Source organism: Myotis daubentonii, chromosome 11 (assembly GCF_963259705.1).
Source record: "Myotis daubentonii chromosome 11, mMyoDau2.1, whole genome shotgun sequence".
Lineage (NCBI taxonomy): Eukaryota > Metazoa > Chordata > Mammalia > Chiroptera > Vespertilionidae > Myotis > Myotis daubentonii.
In genome coordinates, this window is record NC_081850.1 from 21,035,265 (window position 1) to 21,055,721 (window position 20,457).

The 20,457-nt window shown below is 43.2% G+C and overlaps 1 protein-coding gene across 10 annotated transcripts in view; it reads left to right on the plus strand.

Moving 5' to 3' along the window:
- SLC24A2 (solute carrier family 24 member 2) overlaps positions 1-16,272 on the plus strand; it is a 221,733-nt gene extending 205,461 nt beyond the window's left edge. For all 10 annotated transcript variants that reach the window (XM_059656556.1, XM_059656551.1, XM_059656554.1 and 7 more), the window contains 3 exons: positions 3,696-3,785; positions 11,457-11,623; positions 15,583-16,272. In XM_059656556.1, the coding sequence (XP_059512539.1) occupies positions 3,696-3,785; positions 11,457-11,623; positions 15,583-15,832 (507 nt within the window). In that variant the 3' untranslated portion in view covers positions 15,833-16,272. The remainder of the gene's footprint in view (positions 1-3,695; positions 3,786-11,456; positions 11,624-15,582) is intronic.
- Positions 16,273-20,457: the final 4,185 nt, after the last annotated feature.

A 20,457-nucleotide genomic window follows, 5' to 3' on the forward strand; every position in this document is an offset into this window, starting at 1 on the left:
GGCCCATCCCAGCAGATGTCAGGATGAGCCCCCATTACTAACCATAAATTGACATGGCAGCCCTTGTCTGCAAGGGCTATTTTCTTCCCTCCGTGGAGACGGTAACTAAATAACTGCCCAGGTGCTGCTGGGCCGTGATGCCTGGAATGAGGCCATAGAGTCCAAATGAGGGGAATCGTTCAGGAAAAAAATGAAAGAAGAAGGAATAACCTGGGCTGTGAGTCTGGAAATGGTAAGGTAGTTTGACAGTTGGGCAGCGCTGAGCCAAACTGCTGATGCTCGAAGGGAGATGCTTCCAGAGCAGGGACGACAGGGAGGCTGGGTGCGGCAGATGGCCACGCAGCTGGGATGCTAGTCTACACTTCCCTGATGCTCTTTATACTTTCTGGCTTTCAGAGCATAGGCTAGTGTTATAATGATGGTGATGATTATGTGTCTGTGGCTGGGTATATTTTGAGTGTTACTGGCCCTGTTTTTCTTTTGGAAAGAGTCGGTATAACCTAGATGTTGGGAACACCTGCTGTATAGTCAGACCTACTTTTGAATTTTATGTCTCGTTCAAGACCTGGGTACAGAGTAGGTGCCAGGTTTGCCTACCCCTAGTTAATGATGAAGACCTGAAAAGTCACCCGAAAAAGTTATTTTTAACCCTTTTGTAATGATCCCCAAATATTACACTAGATCAAGGTACATTTCAGTGCTCATTCCTTACTAATGGGCTTCTTGATTAAGAATCATAAGCACCAACTTTTGAATTCCAGAGGTTTTCACTAATACTGATTTGAACTTAATTGCTTTAAATCCTTAGTCTGATGCCTGACTTTCTACCTTTTGACTGGGGATGTTCTATGGTTCAGGGATATTTTTTAGATAAGAAATATGTTCAAATGATTTGATTCTGAGTTGTGACATTATATCAATGAGCAGACATGCAAAGTTATAAAAAGTTAAAATAATAACTACATACTTAGTAAATGAGCTAAGCTGGATAGGGAATGATCTATGAAATGAGGAACCTCCCGGGGTACCCAGTACAGGTGCCATCCCATCAAGTATGGAGGTGGTGCTCCGTTCCCCTCAACAGGATTCTCAGAATCAAGCTCACTGACTGCTGTTCAGCCACATGTGTGGCCCCGCCCTTCTCTTCCCTGTGTCAGAGCGGGGCCATAGGAGATGAAACCCTCTTCGCACTTGGGATCCCGGAACAGTGACCTGTGACCAGAGGAAAAGGATGAGGACTGGAATCAGCTAAATGCCTTGCAGGGGAAACTTGATTTCTTAGCAGTGGCAATCCCAAGGCTCAGGGAATCTGGCCTCCAGGATCCAGCTGAACTCCCAGTTTTAAAGGAATTTGCTTTCTAACGTGAATATCTCCAATGATCCCACTTCTGGGAATATATCCTAAAAACCCCAAAACACCAACCAGAAAGATTATATGCACCCCTATGTTCATAGCAGCGTTATTTACAATAGCTAAGATTTGGAAAGAGCACAGGTGCCCATTAGTAGATAAGAGGATAAAAAAGCTGTGGGACATTTACACTATGGAATACTATGCAGCTGTAAAACAGTAGGGAAGGAATCTCTTACCCTTTCGGACAGCATAGATGGACCTGGAAAATATTGTGCTAAGTGAAATAAGCCAATCTGAAAAAGACAATTATCACAGGATCTTACTTACTTGTGGAATCCAATGAACAAAATGAATTGACCAACTAAATAAGACCCGAAGCATGAAGGCATGAAACAGACTGACATACCTTGATGTGGGGTTGGAGATAGGAGAAGAGATAAACCAAAGAACTTATATACTTATATGCATAGCCCACAGGCACGGGCAATAGCATAGTGAAGACCTGGGAGGTGGGTAGGAGCTAGAAGGACAAGGATAAGGAGGAAGGGGGAAATGGGAGATATCCGTAATACTATCAACAATAAAAATATATATATATTTAAAGTGAATGTCTCAATCTCCACTTTGAAAAATGGATTACTTTTTCCCGTAACCTGTTAAACTGCTCACATCCCCAACGGGGTCTGAAACTTTGACCAAAATATTTGAGAGATGGTAGAGGTTGGGGGGCAGTATTTGAGAATAAGCTTGTGGCTACTCACTGTGGCCTGCTGTCTCCCCAGTTTCATCAAGCCCACTGGTCTGCCCGATAGCCCAGCTAACGAATAACCCCAGAAAAGCCACAATCATTCAAAGAAAGACATGATTGTTGTGAAATTTAACAGAACTGTGTGAATGACAATAAAAGCATATTGAAAACTTGAAATTAGTAAAGAGAACATAAGCCTGGTTTAGAGCGATAGAGACTGTGTTCATCTTATGGATATTCAAAAGATTACCGTGCACAAGTTTTATCTTTTCCTTTTAATGGATTTCTCAGAAGCCATAGCAAAAAGTGTTCTACATGATTGCCCAAGGTCAGCCCTTCAGACAGCTGAGATAGCTTTCATCCCAGTCAACTCCGGGATTCATTTCTCTGGACAAAATTGGATGGCATTATCAAAGCAAAAAATAGATTGTTTCTCAAAGTAGAAAGCTTTGAAATAAAAAGTGTTTGGCAATAACAGGTGATAGGCTCTTAAAACATTTTGCAAAAAGGGCCTCCACAGAAAAACCACTAACGATAGGGCAAGCCTGGATTTCCCTATGGTGGGGTCAGGTAAGAAACACTGCATTTTGAGTGTCTGATTCCGGCTGATGTTTGAAGGAAACTTTAAAAGTGCTCGCACTTACAGACTGTCAAACCTCAGAGGGAAGGCAGGGGAGCGTGGGCGTGGGGAGGGGGAAATAAGAGGTCAACCAAAGAACATGTATGCATATAAGCATAACCAATGGACAGACAATGGGGGTGGGGTGAAGGCCAAGGATGGAGGGCAGGGGCAAGCTGAGAGGACAGTGTGGGGAGGGGGGGACCTATGTAATACTTTCAACAATAAAGAATTTTTTAAAGTGCTTGTACTGTAAGCCTGAGATTGCACAAAGTCCAGCGGTAAAGACAGAATTGGACATAATTAAGGATGGAGAACATCCCAGGAGTGTCCACTCTGCCACCTCCAAGGAAAGCCATACAGTTGGGCATCTGTGTGTTCCTGTCCCTATGAGTGGTTCAAATGTCCCCGACTGGCCATGATCAGGGATCTATAGAAACCATGGTGAGGGCTTTTTCTGTGTGGCTTTTCCTGACCACTCCTGGGACTGTAAGATGAGCCACTCTGGTTTTGAATTCTTCCTGTTTCTTGTACAATGTAATTAATCCCATAGGTTTTGTGGTATGTGGATTATTATGATGCATGGGTTGAAGTAATAGAAACTGATTCTGATGAACTTGAGCGGAAGAAAGAAAAGGGAGCAGGAGAGGGAGGGAGGATGTGGGGTAGTTAATAGGTTGAAGGCGAGGCTGAGAAACCAGGCCTTGGGAAGGGCATCTGAGCATCCAGCAGCAGGAGAAGACATTCTCTTCAGGAAAGTTCCATCTCAGGCACTAGCTTTGCAATGATTTGGCTCTAACCAAGTTCACATTCCCCGAGAATCTTACTGTCCCAGCTTGCCCAGGGGTGGTCAGGGCCTCTTGATTGCCAACCCTACCAAGACGGCCAGCTGCTTCGGTGGATTTAGCTTTGGACTATCAGATCCACTCAGTTGATAGAACTGACGCTCTCGCCTCTCCCTGGTTCTCTTTCAGTCAGCGAGGAAGTTTTTCCCCATCACGTTCTTCGGCGCCATCACCTGGATCGCTATATTCTCTTACTTAATGGTCTGGTGGGCACACCAGGTAAGACCTTGACCGTGATGCCATCTGCCTGGTGTTGCTAAGTTGTTAATCAGTGTGCTTGCTTTCTGAGACTGTCACAACAGTATTGTGTCTGACGAGACCATTTAAATATTCCAGGACTAAAGGAATTTACCCCACTTAACTTTCCCGTGTCTCCTGGCCTTTCCCTGGATTGTGAGGTCAGAAAGCTCCGGTCAGGCATGTGGAGGAAGGAAGGCAAACCGAGCTGCTTCTTGCCCGCTGCAGCCTGAAACCAAGCCAGCTCAGGCCTGGGAGGGATGTTGAGGTTCTGCCTGACTCGGTAGCCCTTACTTTCTCTTCGGGAATTAACCGGCCTTCCTTTTTTTTTTTTTTTTTTTTTAATTAATCCTCACCCATTGATTTTATTATTATTATTTTAATTTTATTGGGGTGACATTATGAACATATAGGTTTCATGTGTGGATTACTAATTTGCAAAATCTGTATATAGGACCATGTGCCCACCACCCAAAGTCAAATCCTCTCCTGTCACGTCATATTAAGACCCCTTTCTTCCCCTACCCCCTCCCTCTGGCAACCACCACACTCTGTTCGTGCACATTAGTTTCAGTTTCATATTCCACATATGAGTTAAATCATATACTTCTTAGCTTTCTCTGTTTGACTTATTTCACTTCGCATAATGTTCTCAAGGCCCATCCATGTTGTTGTAAATGGCGCTATTTCCTTCTTCCTTACGGCTGTGTAGCACTCCATTGGGATGTTGAGGTTTTGCCTGACTCAGTAGCACTTACTTTCTCTTCGGGAGTTAACCAGCCTTCTTTTTGTGTTGGTCCTCACCCATTGATTTTTAGAGGGAGTAGAAGGGAGGGGGAGAGACAAAGAGAAACATCGATGTGAGAGACACATTGATTGGTTGCCTCCCACTCACGCCCCGACCAGGGCCATGCCCTGGACCAGAATCGAACCCAGGACCCTTCAGTCTGTGGGCCAATGCTCTGTCCACTGAGCTAAACCAGCTAGGGCCAGCCTTTCTTTTTTTCAATCACAGTTGACGATCAGTATTATTTTGTATTAGTTTCAGGTGTACAATCATATACTTCACAAAGAATTCCCCATCATAATCACCTGGCACTGTACACAGTTATTACAATATTATTTACTATATTCCCATGCTGTATATTACATCCCATGACTATTTTGTAACTACCAATTTGTACTTCTTAATCCCTTCACCTTTTCCACCCAGGCCCCCAACACCCTCTTGCCTCTTGCAGCCATCAGTCTGTTCTTTGTACCTATGAGTCTGTTCCTGTTTTGTTTGCTCATTTATATTGTTCTTTAGATTCCACATGTAAGTGAAATCATATGATATTTGTCTTTTTCTGACTGACTTATTTCACTTAGCATAAGACCCTCTAGGCCCTTCCATGTTGTCACAAATGGTAAGATTTCTTTTTAATTTTTTTATGTCCAAGTAATGTTCCATTGTATATATATACTACAGCTTTTTTATCCACTCTTCTAGTGATGGGCTCTTGGGTTGCTTCCATATCTTGGCTATTGTAAATAATGCTGCAGTGAACATAGGGGTACATATATTCTTTCGAATTAGTGTTTCGGGTTCCTTTGGATATAGACCCAGAAGTGGAATCGCTGGGTCATAAGGCAGTTCCATTGGCTCTTAGGAAAAGACCAGTCATCATGCCTATCACAAGACTAAACTCTCAGTAAGTGTTTGTTTTAACACATGAATGAAAGAATGAGATGCGAAAGAAGAGAAAATAGTGGTAACCATTATTGATTGTGTACTGTGTGCCAGGCAACTCACATCCCTTTGTCCTTATAATCTTGACAATAACCCTTGACAGTTTGTCCATAAATGCAAATCCTATGAGGGAGGACCTATTATTCTTCACAGTTTACAGTTAAAAGAGTTAAGCTTAAAGTTCATAAGAAAATTGCCCAGGATCATATAGGTAGTAAATAGCAGACCTGAGATTCTAACCCCTGCTCTGAAACTCCAGAACTTATGTTTTTAATCCCAATTATAAATTACCTACATTACAAACTGCCCACTTGGATCCTTTGTTTCATTATTATATTAGCCTTCACATTATTATACTTTTAAACATAAGTAAAATATAGCAATTTGAAATAAGGCAATATATTCCTTCAAGAACATATATGGAAAGATATCTCAACAAATGGTGCTGGAATAACTGGGTTTCCATATGGCAAAATAAATGAATTTAGATTAGAACCTATTTTCAAACCTATATACCTGATAAAGCACTGCATCCAGGATATACTAGTATAAAAATCCCCTAAAGCTCAATAATAAGAAGGCAAGCAGACGGCATCCTAATTTTGAAGATGGGTGAAAGATTTGAATAGCTATGTCACCAAAGAAGATATGCAAATAGCTAATAAACATAAGAAAAGATGCTCAACATCATTATTCCTTAGAGAACTGCAAATCGAAACCACAATGAGATACCACTTCCCAGTCACTAAGATGGATGGATGTAATTAAAAAGACAGCCCAAAACAAGTGTTAGGAAGACTGTGTAGAAATTGGAATCCTTTTATATTGCTGGTAAGAATGTAAAATAGTGCAGTCACCTTAAAAAGCAGTTTGGCAGCTCCACAAAATTTTAAGTATAGAGTTACCATATGATCAATGATTCCACTCTTGATGTATATACCCAAGAGAAAAGAGACCATCTACGCAAAAATGTGTACACACATATCCATAGCAGTGTTATTCATAGTAGCCAAAACTGTAAACAACCCAGATGTCCATCAACTGATGAACAGGTAAGTAAAATGTGATCGATCTATATGATGGAATAATATTTCACAAAAAAAAGAAATGAAGTATTGATACATGTTACAATGTGAATGAACCTCTAAATTTTATGCTAAGTGAAGAAAAGCCAGTCACCAAAGATCATGTGTTATGTGACTCCATTTATATGAAATGTAAAAAAATAGTCAAATCTATAGAGACAGAAAGTAGGTTAATGGATGCCTTGGTTTGGGGAAGGAGAAGGGGAAATGGGGAGAGACTGATAATAGGTATAGAGTTTCTTCTTGGGAATGAAAAGGAATTATGCCCTGAGCAGTGGTTAGAGCAACGGCCCACACACAGAAGGGTCTCGGGTTCGATTCCACATCAAGGGCACGTACCTGTGTTGCAGGTTCGATCCCTGGCCCTGATTGGGGCACATGCAGGAGGCAATCAATCTCTCACATCTGTGTTTCTCTCTCTCTTTCTTTCTCTTTCTCTCTCTTTCTCTCTCTCTCCCTCTCTCCCTCCCTCCCTCCCTTCCTCCCTCCCTCTCTCTCTCTGCCTCCCTCCCTCCTTTACTCCCTCCTTCCCTGCCTTCCTCTCTCCTTCTCCCCTTCTCTCTCCCCCTCCCTTCCATTTTGTCTAAAAATCAATGGAAAAAATATCCTCAGGTGAGGATTTTTTTTAAAGGAATGTAGGGACTCACTAACAAATTTACTGAAAATATTGGCTGATATACCCAGTTATCCCTACGAGGTATTTTATATTATTACTATCACAGTTATCTTAATGACATTTGACTTCAGATTGTTCTTCTGGGATATTTCCTCAGAATCACGGTCCCCTGAAGAAGTTCTTTTTGCCACTAAGTCATTATTTTCCATATTCGTTGAGAGACAGTTGCTACCAATTCCTGGCAAAAAAATTACTGCAGAGGTGGGCTGCTTCTCAGCCTTCAGATTTCCAGGCTACAATGATGGCTTTTCCTAATAATCATGTTTATTCTTTCATGCACTGATAATGAAAAAGTTGGGTTTTTCACTTGCTAGAATACGTTGTTTTATAGCTACTTCTCTTTGCCATCCTAGAAAACATTATTGTACAGGCTTTCACCATTTTTCTTTTCAATGCTCATCTTTACTCCACAATCTTCTTTCCTTTTCATTCTCTTGTAGAAAAACATAAACAAAATGCCTGGAACAATAATAATTACAGAAAGTCCCAGAAATATAAAGAGAAGCCTCGCTTTCCAATAACAGATGAGAAGTTTCTCTTTCTTTCCTCCCATAGAAATGTGTTTCTCTTTCAAAACATCCACACAGCTGATCACAATAGCAGACTCTGTTCTGAGAAGTGTAGCTCAAATTCTAATGTTTGTACTTTTGAACTCTAAAAGCTATAAAAATAGCAAGAACACCACTTAGTGCTCAACTGTTTTGGTATCCACAGTTTTACCAATAATAAATCCTATTTGATACCCTTATTTGACTACTATTTGGCCAAAAGGAGTGCCCTTCACATAAAATGCTTTATGCATATTTCCCTTTGTATTTGTTCTTTTTACATAGTTTTTGCGTCGTGTATCTTTTTCTTAGTAGATTTCATGGGTGATGAAAACCTGTGGTTAAAATCTATAATGCATCTAGTATGAAAAGTTAATTCTAAAAGTCAACTAGGACCCTATGTCTCTGTTTAGCCAATATGACATTTTTGCAAATCTTCCTTAAACCAAGGCAGGGAACTGCATCACAGAATATTAGGAACAGCACGGTATTTGGATTCTGAGTGCTTCTATCATTTGCTTTTATTAAAAGTCAAGGAAATCCGCCCCCCAAGAGGCTCCTGGTGTCCTTTTAGCTCTAACTTTCTCTGATGCTCCCCAAAGTGACCTGGATGCTGTCCCATCCATGCACCCATCACCTTGCCTCTGGGCAGCCAGAAGTCCCTTCAGTGAAATTCACTCAAAACAAGCTTAAGAAGAAATTCTCCTTCAGTACAAGTGTTTCTAGAGCCACACAGATTCATTGGAGGTTTGATAAACAATGAAAATTCTTCATTATTCGTGTGATTTCCTACACTGTGGACTAACCCCACTAAACCAACTTCCACTTCTGCTGGCTGTACATTGATAAATGGGAGAGGGAAAGGAATGTCTGAGTTATCATAGCTCATGTTTATGGGACATTTACTTTACGTCTGACGATGTGTTATTTGCTTTATAAGCATCATCACATATAATTATCACAACTCTAAGGTGGATGTTATTAACCCCATTTCACAGATGGGAAAAACTGAGCCTCAGGGAAGCTGGCTAGTTGCAGTAGGAGTGATAGGCTAGGATTTGCACACAGAGTTCTTTGTATCCCAAGCCAACACTCTTAACCACACCACCACTCTAATTCCTGCATTTTTCTGTCTTCACTGGCATTCAAACTCCAAATATAAATTGATTTTGAAATAGTCACCGCTTTAGAACTTCCTCTAAGAAGTTAGATTATTAAGAATATTAAATAGATGGGAACTTATCGAGGGTGACAACCATTTAATCAGCTTCTTTGAAAATGTTTCACTCCAAATCTAACAAAAATAAGTCATCAAGGAGAACATTTTGCTCAAATAGGGCACTTAAGTTTTTCTAGGGGAATCAGTGAAAGACATGCTAAAAAGGGGACATATGAAATACTTTCAACAATAAAGATTTAAAAAAGAAAAACATGCTAGTAAAATCACCTACGTATGCAGCTTGCTTTGTTTATTCAGCAGATATGCAAGCTGTGCTCTGAGTAATAGGAAGGCCATAGCAATAAGGCAACCACCCTTTGTGCATGGAGCTTCCTTTCTCATGGGAGCCGGGAATTCGTGCACCCTGAGGACAGGGCAGACTAGTGCTACTCACCAGTCTCTGGAGCAGGCATGACCAGCAAAATAAAAATAACTCCCAACTATGCTTTTAAGCTAGTGAGAACTAAGCTATCACTTAAAAGTCAAAAGAGGGATTTAGAAATGTGCTTATTCTATTCCCTGAAAATCTTTAAACTTACATCCAACTTCGGTCCTTTAAGTTTTTTTCAAAACTTATGGACATCATCAGGTAGGCTGTTGGAAACCAAGTTGAAAGCATTATCTTAAAGATTTTCAGTTCACCAACTTCAGAAAATATATAGTTTTTTGAAGTCCCCAAAAGACAAACAGTTGCTCAAGAGAATGGAGGAGCTTCCATGTGAGGCTAGACCAGGGGTGGGCAAACTTTTTGACTCGAGGGCCACAATGGGTTCTTAAACTGGACTGGAGGGCCGGAACAAAAGCATGGATGGGGTGTTTGTGTGAACTAATATAAATTCAAAGTAAACATCATTACATAAAAGGGTATGGTCTTTTTTTTTTTTTTTTTTTTTTTTTTTTTTAGTTTTAGTCATTTCAAACGGGCCGGATCCAGCCCGCGGGCCGTAGTTTGCCCACGGCTGTGCTAGACCAAGCATGTCAAACTCAAAGGCTAACACGGGCCAAATAAGCAAGGTTTAAGTTTATGTGGGCTGCAAAAAACCCAAAAGCTTCCATTTTCATAGAAACAGGTTTATTTTGATAGAGACATGCTGAATACAAAGGGCTGAGATAAATGAGTAATTGTTAACATAAAATAATAGAACATTTTAATAAAAATTAATATTTTTTCTTGAACATTAACTTACCAGACACTGAGTATAACTGCACAAATTAATAAGCGTAACGCAAATAAACCTATTTTTCCTGTTCTCCGAAAGCAAAATATTTCCTGTTGCACACACCAAACAAGTCAGTACAAGACTAATGATGTGGCAATCGGCTGCTAAAATATTCGCTGCTAGTATTAGTGGAGAGAAATGATGCACCTGTGGGTAAGGTGTATAAGTGAAATGAATGCAACACGATTATAGTAATCAGTCATTAGCGAATGTTGTAGTTCGTTATTAATTATGTATAACAGGATATTGTAAAAATTAAGTTACCAAATTTTTATTAAAACGTTTCTTACATACCGTTATATTGGCTGGTCCGCAAAAATATTCACTGTGGGCCGCATCCAGGCTTGGGCTAGACCAACTATGCATGATCGAACTCATCAGTCGGTAAAAGTCAAGACCAAAAGAAAGTATAATTGCTCCCCTGGCCTTTCAATAATGTGTGCCATTCACTAAGGGCTTTTCCACAAATTATCACTTAGTCCTCACAACCACCTTGAAGGTGGGTATGACCCTCACCACTTTATACGTAGATGAGAAAGGGAGGATCCAGCACATTGCACAATGCATTCATTTAGCAATAGGTCAAGCACTTAATAAATGCCAGCCCGTAGATCAGGTCCTCTGATTCCCTAAACGACGGTTTCTTCATTGCTGCCTTGCTGATTTACAGTTCTGTATTATCAAAGCAGAATCAGCCAGAATCAAGTTTCCTCTGGAAATGGTAGTTTTAAGTGTTTAAGAGGAGGTTATGGACACTAGGATATGTTCAGGAAACGTGGGGGTGCTGGATGTAACTCTTCAACCTTCCATGGTAAATCCAAGGACATCTGCCACAGAATTTGGTGCCATTGCCAGACGCTGACCAGTTGGTTTTTCTTAACTATTTTCTGCTTCCTCTGCCCAATCTTAGTAAACCATACAGAGGCTTCCCTGTGTAGCCTTTTCTGAGATTATCTGTCTAAACCTTATGTGAATATTCCCAATCTCTTGGGTCTGAGTATCATTAACATATAAACTCTATGGCAATGATTGTAGCTTATTCCTCTTTATCATTTCAGGGCTCAGCACAGCCCAGAGGAGGAACTCATTAAAAGGGTGTTGCATTGAAATGTTTGTGGCTTGAGTGGTTTTGTGACTACAAACTCTCATGTCTGTCCCTGTCGTCACTTTTAGGTTGGAGAGACAATTGGTATTAGTGAGGAGATTATGGGTCTGACCATCTTGGCTGCTGGGACCTCCATCCCTGATCTTATCACCAGTGTCATCGTGGCCCGGAAGGGGCTTGGGGACATGGCTGTATCCAGCTCTGTCGGAAGCAACATTTTTGACATCACCGTAGGGTAAGTAGAGACAGTTCTATAAAGACGCACATCAGCTTCATCGCTGTCTTTGCTTCTGTGAAGACATGACCAGGATCTCTGAACCCAACACTAACCGATGTGAGTAGGAAGTAAAGACTGAGAGTACCATTTGGTGTCACCGATTCCATTTTTCATTTTCAGAAAACTTAATGAGGAGTAAGTTATCCCTAGACAGGCAGAAACACATACCTGCGTACGGAGTGAATGTTGTAGGAAGTATTTTAAGAGAATTTCACTTCTGTGATTGCATTGGCTACATGTTATGTGATCATTCAATAGGCAGGCATGTCTGAGATGATCTAGTAGTTTCACTATATATTTTTTCATATTCTAATTCTAAATAAAGTCCCTATAGATCTCAGGTAAGATTTGGATTATAAAGCAGATTGGAACAAACAGAGACCCGGCAAAAATATCTCATCTCCTTCCTGGGAAAGGGCTAGCAGGCTCGCATTATCATTTGTTTATCTGTGCTGGTGAAGATGTGCTAGGTGTTTTGAAAGTCAGAAGATGAGATCTGTTCTTACAGTTCAGCAGACTGGAGTTCTCAATGGGAATAACCTCTGAAGTGGCTCACACTGGGGAGGGGGCTGTTACTTCTGTCATTTCATGTAACAGTCAAAAGTAAAGTTAGTCAGATAAATAGCCTTCAGCGGCAGCCCCCTGAGAAAGTCAAACATGGGGTGTTCTCCTGTATTCCCAGGAGAACTGGGCTCTTGACACGTGAATCTGGAAACTCGCTAAAATGGATCTGCTCTCTCATTGAACACTTTAGATATTGTTCTCTCTTACACCTCTCCATCACCTAATATATATGATAGTAATTTTTCATTCAGTGTCTACGATGTGCATTGTACATACATTTTTACCCATTTAAACCACACAGAGATTCATAAGGTATTTTATCATCCTTGTTTTTCAGATAAGGAAACTGAAGGGTGCAGAGTTCATAGTAAAAGAGGTAGCTGGGATTTGAAGAGTCTGTGCTTTCAAATGTAGACCATCTGTACATAAATCCTGCTTAGAGCTTCCACTGTCTAAACCACCTTTAAGTTCCAAAGGTGCCCTCTCCTGCCATACTTCCTTTCTGGACTGGCCCCTGTCACTCAAGAGCCCTCCCTGCCTGGAAAACTCCAACTTATCCTTCCAATGTCAACTAAAATAAGGGCTTCTCTGATTCTCTTGGGCCTGAACTCTTGTCATGGTCATGTACATCAGTCTGCCGGCTAAACTGAACTCCCCAAGAGCAAGAACTCACCAAAGCCTAATACATTGCCTAATGCATAGTAGTGGCTGGACAAATGTTTGCAGGATGGATGGATGGATGAATGGATGGATGGATGGACAGACGGACAGACAGATGCCTTGAAAAGTGTATGTTTCAAAGGAAGGGTATCCCTAATATAAATAGTATTTCTCAGTTCAGCTACCTACAATAGAGTAGTTTTCTTGGCCAATCTCTTGTAAAAAGGAAAACAAAATGTTCTATAGAATAAAAGAGAAAATCCTAAAAACGGGGGAAAATTACAAGTGTTCTAAGTCATATTTGTCAAGTTTTTTAAAAATAAATATTCTAGGAAATTGCAAAATGTTTTTTGTTCATAGTTCTTAAATTGTATATTTAGTAACAAATGAAAGTTGAGAGAAAAATCACCCCTAATCCAGTAGTAACCCAAGAACAACATCAGCTTTTGTATGTTTTCTTCCAAATATCTCACAGTTTTCTTAGGGAATATTCAGTTTTATCTTCTTAGAGGGCTTTTCTTTTTCCATTTTAAAGGCATTTATGCCTGGCATGGGGTAGGCATCTATTAGCAAATTAGTAAATCAACCATTTTTCTAAGCTTCTTCATAGCTCTCATAATTAACATTTTATGGCTCTAAAATATCCCATGCTGTTGCTTTTCAGTTTAACCATTATCCTTTAGTAAGGCCTATCTAAATTTTCTAATTTCCTGCTATTATGAGTGTTTCTATGAACCGGTTTATGCAGAAAAAAACTCCTCTTTTAATCATTTGAAATAGGATAAATTCTTTCAAGAAATATTGATGAGCTAAAGATTATGAGCATCTTAATGGCTATTGATGTATATTTTCCCAAAAGTCTTTCCCAAGAGTTTATACCAATTTACAATGTTTTGGTAAAAGTTCATAGTCTTGCTTTTATTTTCTTTTTACTTAAGATTATTACATATTCATGGAAAGGATTTAGACAATACATATAAAGCATAAATACAAATCACTGATAATTCATCACTACTTAACAAGTTCCCTATTATTAGAGATTAAGGTATACCCAGTTTTTCACTACTCAAAATAACACAAATTATCATTTTTCTGGATAAAGTTATATCTGCATTTTGAATTATTCACTGTGCTCCATCCCTGACAATAGAACTGATAGGTCAAAGGTATGAAAAATGTCATTTTTCCCAAAGGGTTTTTGCCTATTTGTGGTGCCATTGACCACCTCTTTACCAGAACTACTCTGAGTGTGTGTGTGTGTGTGTGTGTGTGTGTGTGTGTGTGTGTGTGTGAGTGTGTGTGGCTTAACAAGCTATGGAAAGTGTGTAAATAGAATTGCCCAGGGCAAGTCCCAGGAGAGGTTTTGGTATCATCAACACCAGCACTCCCCTCCCCTTTGCTGACTTCCCATTGCTGACGGCAGGGTGCCGGGGTGCCCCCTCCTGCCGAGAGCTGGAATTGCCCCCATTCCCTGCAGTGGCCGTGTGGAACCCTCCCCTCCTGACATCTCCACTGAAGTAAGCACCTCCTAGACAGCTTCTTGTGAGCAAAGTGCCTGTAAATGATCACCATGAGGCAGTTATCAATCACTTCAGCGTGGCCCAGGTTAACACATGTTCCTGGATGGGGGCCCGCATGTGCCAGGCTCTGAGAGTTCAAAGATACATACGTATGGGCTCTACCTTCGCATGCACTCTCTCCAGCAGAGGAGACGGGTGTAAACTCACTGTCCCTTTGCTCATTGTTTCTCTCAAGCTCCGTGCTTCTCCTTTGGAGAGCGTTGTGTTTAGAGAGGATGCTTCCTCTTCCACACAGCTGAGGCCAGGCCGAAACAGAACCTCCCTGAGCCCTAGGCTGTGCAGAGGGCTCAGCCCCTGGGTGGCAGGGTTCGGTTTCCCCAGAGTCCCAAGTTTCCAGCCACGTCACCTCCAGGGAGGCCTAGCCCACTCGCATGGTGCACCTGGCAGCTAGCTCCTCTTCTGTCAGAGTCGCCATTCTGGTTAGGAAACAAAATATGTTTCCATATGTGAAGCCAAATGCAAAAGGGGAGAACAGGGATAAAAATCCATAATAAAGTTTTTTTAAATCACATCACGAATGTAAGATACTGCCTTCCTCAGACCTTTCAGAAAGGTCATTTTTAGTGAAGAGGGTGTCCCATCTTTCCCAACATAAACTTCAGGCAGCCCCCTGGCATTGGCCCCGCCATCAGCATTCATCTTCACTAGCTTTTTAGGTTGTTAATGAAGTCATTGCCATTTCTCTCTCCATTTAGAAAGAATAACTCTTCCATCTTCACTGCTGATTTCCATATCTTTTCTCCATCTGTCTTCTCCTCCTCTCACCCGAATGCTCCAGGTCACCCCTGGAGGTCTGAGAGTGACATTTCCATCTCAACTAGGGATGATTATTTCAAAACCAATTCAGAAATCGCCTGCCGCAGTCATGTCTTTGATCGGATCCAAGTGGAGAACACCTTCTCTCCATGCTCCCTCACTCGGTGGGGACATAGATAAAGGTTTTTAAAACTCGCCTGACTTCCTTTGTGACTTCCGGGCCAGCCATGCCCAAGTCATAGTGAGCCAAGCAAGACACCCCTTTCCCAGTATAGATTCCACGGAGCTAAGGTAACCTCACCTGCCTCCTTCACCCTGTCTGCCTGCCCCCTGCCAACCCTGTCCTCTCGCCCGCAGGCTCCCGCTGCCCTGGCTCCTATACACCATGATTCACAGGTTCCGGCCGGTGGCCGTGAGCAGCAATGGCCTCTTCTGCGCCATCGTCCTGCTCTTCATCATGCTGCTCTTCGTCATCCTCTCCATCGCCCTCTGCAAGTGGCGGATGAACAAAGTGCTGGGCTTCATCATGTTCGGCCTCTACTTCGTGTTCCTCGTGCTCAGCGTCCTCCTCGAAAACCGGATTCTCATGTGCCCGATCTCCATCTAGAGGGAAAGCCATATCTTGGACCAGCAGCCCGAGTGGGCCCCCCCCCACCCCGCTCTGGGTTCTAGACTCCCTGATGTCTGGAGAAGAGGCAGCGGGCACCCAGCCCGGGCATGTGGCGGGCCCCTCCATGGAGGACGGGAGGAGGGGCAGACCCACAAGGACCCGCCGCTTCACAGGCTGCTGCCCCCCTTGCCTGCCGACATGGCTTCATGCGAGAGGCAGTGGGAACTGTCCACCCGAGGCTTCTCTGCACGCACCACTGACAGGTACTCCTCGCTGGTCGGAGGTACATTCTCGGTAATGATGCAAACAAGGACAGAGCTGCGTGTATACCTATACGATATACAGAGTATAAATAGATGCACGTGAGCACACCGCCTGCTCCTGTACTATACCTCTCCTTCCACGTCTATAGAGTAATACACACCTGTACACAAACACAAAGAAACACCATATATATAAAATTATATATATATATAAATACACATGCCTCTTTTCAGGGATAGCTCTAATATATTTATAGTATCTATTTGAAGAGGGGCATCAACCTTCTGTGTGAGCCTTACCTCTTAAGGGCAAGAGGTACACCAGTGGAATCACTGCTGTGACCTTCTGCCTCCCGTGGACTTCCTGGGATCCTGCCGGGGAAGGGGGAAGCTTCAGGGACATAGGTTTCAGGAGAGAGGGCTGGGTGGAGAGGGTCTGTCGTGGTCCTGGGTTGAGCCCTCCAAACGTTTCCACAAGCCAAACAAAGAAGACGCTCTGCCCACCCCACAGGGTTACCTGGGACAGAAGGAGGTCAAACCCAGATTTGGTGGACACTGGTTTGGGGGCAGAGGGACGGTAACCAGGGTGGTGGTTTTTGGTTTGTTTTAAATATATATACTGCCCCAGCATGCAAGTAGAAACTATGATTGCAAACCAAATTAGCACTCTTCTAGGACAGCGAGACTATATAAAATGAACCTCTGCTGTTCCCATGCATGTCCCATTGCCATCAAAAGAAGGGAGGCAAGTATAGATGCAGTTGTCATTTAGACACATTTTGATGCTAAGGGCTCTCATATAATCCAAATGCTGCCCACAGAGCCTGGATATATAATAAGAAATTCCATCCAGTAGAGGCGCTTAGTGAGACTTGCCACCTACTGGGAATGGAAAGCATAGCTCTTTAAAGCATCTTCCAGTGTGATCATAAAGGGCTTTGGTGTCTGAAGAAATCATTCCTCCTTAAATAGAGCTCAGTTGACTCTGACCAATACTGCTTGGGTTGAGGCAGCGTAGAGATGTTTGGGAAGGAATTTGCACACGAGGAATGTTTCCGAGTCCTCGGTGGAGGGGTGCCAAGACCAGGATTTAGTTAACGTTCATGCACCATCCATGTTTCTCCTGCCATCAGGACCCACCTGGGACTCTCTCTAGCTGACAGAGTACACAGAAGGCTATACTCGACAGCTTCTTCACATTGGCCTCCAGCCAGCCCCGCCAAGGTGTTGATTTCCTGATTTTGCTCAGCATTCATGGGGTAGTTTCATTCCATTCATGCAGCGCCCCCAGGTTCTGTTTGACACCATGTATGATTTCTCAGATCTATGTGAATAGAAAATAAAACCAGCAGGAAAAAAAAATGGCCTACTACATTGATGGAAAATACGCAGTTTTTCATTTCCCCGAGTCACCGTTTTCCTAAAATCAGTTGAAAAGGTCCATTGAGGATGGCTCATTCTTTCGTACTCATCCTACACCTAAGCTGGCACACACCCCATCTGGGGGCTCTCCCACTCGTGTTCTTGTCTCCAGTCTATTGTGTCACTGACACTGCTGTGATTTAGTTGTGAGCACAGACCTCCTAGCACAGGGAGGCAGGATGCAGACAGAACTCACTGCTGAGAAAGAGGAAGGGGTCCTGGCATCCAGATCAAGCTCAGTATTCCTTCCGCAAAACCTCAGCTCACTGCAGAGGGCCTGGCAGTAACAGCCAGTGCCCATCCTTACTCCTCACCCACATGCAAAAAGCGCTTCTAAGGGAGGCCCCCTGGGAGAACAAGCTGGCCGCCCAGGAGGCAGCCTCTCAGGTCTCCCCAGCGCTGCAGGGTCTGCCTTTCAGTTGTGTGAGATAAACCTGCATCTCCTTCCGCAAGGGCAACGTTCTGTTTTGAGGCAAGAATTTGTGCTGGTTCCTTAGAGTGAAGGAGAATAAGTGAACTTTTAGTGAAAAGCTCTGCTTGTCTTCCCTGTGTGTGACTTGAAGGGGCGCTCGCAGAGTTGGTTATTGCATGGATGTGTATTATTGACGGGTTTGTTATGTGAAAGAAGGTTTGAGTAGGTGACTTTGACTCCACCGCAGATAGACTGTAAAACCGGAAAGGATGAGGGAGATCCGGTGCAGCCCTGTTCTTCCTCCAGCACTTCCTGGTGCTCCCCTCATCCCCTCCCACCCCCCACCGCACCCCCACCCCCGCCTCCTCGCTTCTTCCCATTAGACCCCAGATCAAAGCAAAGACTCATCCAAGCAGCCAAGGAGAATTTCGCCTGCCTGGGAGCTCCATGGCATAGGGACCCTTGTGGCCATTCATGAAGATCTGTACTTGAGAAGACACACGCTCAAGGCCCAGTCCCCACCTCCGTGGCGCACACTGCAGTGTGGTGTACAGACCCCATCCCCTGCCCCTGCGGGCCCCTCGCTATGTGTCTGTGAGGTTAAGTGTCGGGCTACGGTGAATCCAGAGAGAAGTGTATGGTGTGCAACAGATCTTTAAAAGCGTAAAGATCATTCCCATAAGGAAGTTTCTTTCCTAAGTAGGTCACCTCTACTGCCTCTTCTGCATGCCTGTGTGTATACATATATAAACATATATCTTTATAGCAGATCTATATGTGTATACACAACACGACCACTTACATCCTCACCCTCTTAGCCAATCACATTCAGGATTCAAAAGCAGGGAGCACACGTTTGCCAAAGTGAAGGAAGGAGAGTCGTGCTCACCAACAACTCAAGGGCACATTTCCTCCAGGGTTTGTTCTGTGCACATGCACATCTCGACATACACACATGTGCCCAACCCATGTATTTCCCCACCCCGAGAGTATAGATTCACAGCCTCCCAGCCATGCCCCTAGTGCTGATGGAGAGACAAAAATACACAACAGAAAAGTACAAGGGGGAAATAATTTGCACTGCAGATACTCTTCGCTTCCCTGGAGCAGGGTATAAAATAATGCCAAAAATTCAAGAGCCCACTTCTTACTGCTCAATCTAAAATAAAGGAGCTGCACCATTTACCCACGGTGAAGGGCACAGGTCTTGCTGTCACCTCCCCGCCGCCCTAGGCAGCCTCAGGACAGGAGAGCAACTTGGCTCAAACTGAGAATGCCCAAACGGAACCTTCTAAATTGGGAACTCCCCCGCTGAGTCCAGCCGCCCTCTGAACCCGACGAGCTCCTGAAGAACTGAAGCTGGGGATTCGATGGTGTTCCGCTCAGGCCGTGGGCTGAGCCGAGCAGTGATGGATCCGGAAAGCACAGGCCCTGTGCAGGGGAGGAGAGAGAGCGTCGCTTATCAATTTGGCGGATGCGGAAGAATATCCTAAAGCCTTTTCAGACAGTTTTTAAAAGAGGCAGGGGCTGTTTCATATTCGGGGGCCATGCTTTGTAAGGCTTTTAACAAGCGGCACCTGACAAGGCCCATTATTATTTACTTTCTAGGGAAGACTCAGATCAGGTGGTTTAGAGCCTTTTCAGCAAAACACAGCTGCCTCGCTGATGAGACATTGGGTAATAGTAAAGCACATCCATTCCTGGTTAGGGAGAGAGTGGGCAAACTCCCCACCATTGCTCGCAGCTCTTAGACCAACTCCTCTGTAAAGGGAGGTAGGAGGTGAGCTCTGAAGGGAGCCCCCTCCCCCACCGCCTTCACAGAAAGCTGACCAAGGAAATGACAGTAGACAGGGCTGCTGGCCAGGCAGAAAGATGGAGGAGATGGAACTTCTGTTAAGTGCTTCGCTGAAATGATTGGCTTGGACTGTCTGACATGGGTCCTATGACCGATCTGCATACAAGCATTTCAAAACACTCCAGGAAGCTTTATTCTTTACCTCTACCAGCGCACGCGCACACACACACACACACACACACACACACACACACACGATAGTATGAGGATGCCATACTTCCTTGTACCTAGGCAGATTGCTACTCCATTAGTTAAGTGGCCGTATTATAAGCGTCAGTCCTGTTCCAAAAGAAATAAAGAAAATATCCTCAGGATGATTTCTGGAGAAGTCAGCTGTCCCCTGAAAGCTCATTATAGACGCTAATGCCCATCCTTGCTAAGCCAGATCTCACATAACCACTGGCTTAATATTTTTAAAGACACACCCTCAACTCTTATAGCTTCCCCAGCAATACTGTCTTCAATTAGGGCTTATCATTAAGAGGGAGTTAATGTGGGAAGAATAAAGAAAGGAGAAATCAAGTTAGCTTTACTGGATTCCCAAGAAAGTAGGTGGCACACTGATATATACCCCCAGGTAGTTAAAAATAATTACAACATTCAGGCTTTTTTAAACCAGTTACAAGAGTCCCAGATTTAAAATGTTTCCCTTCTCAAGGAGGCCTTGGGG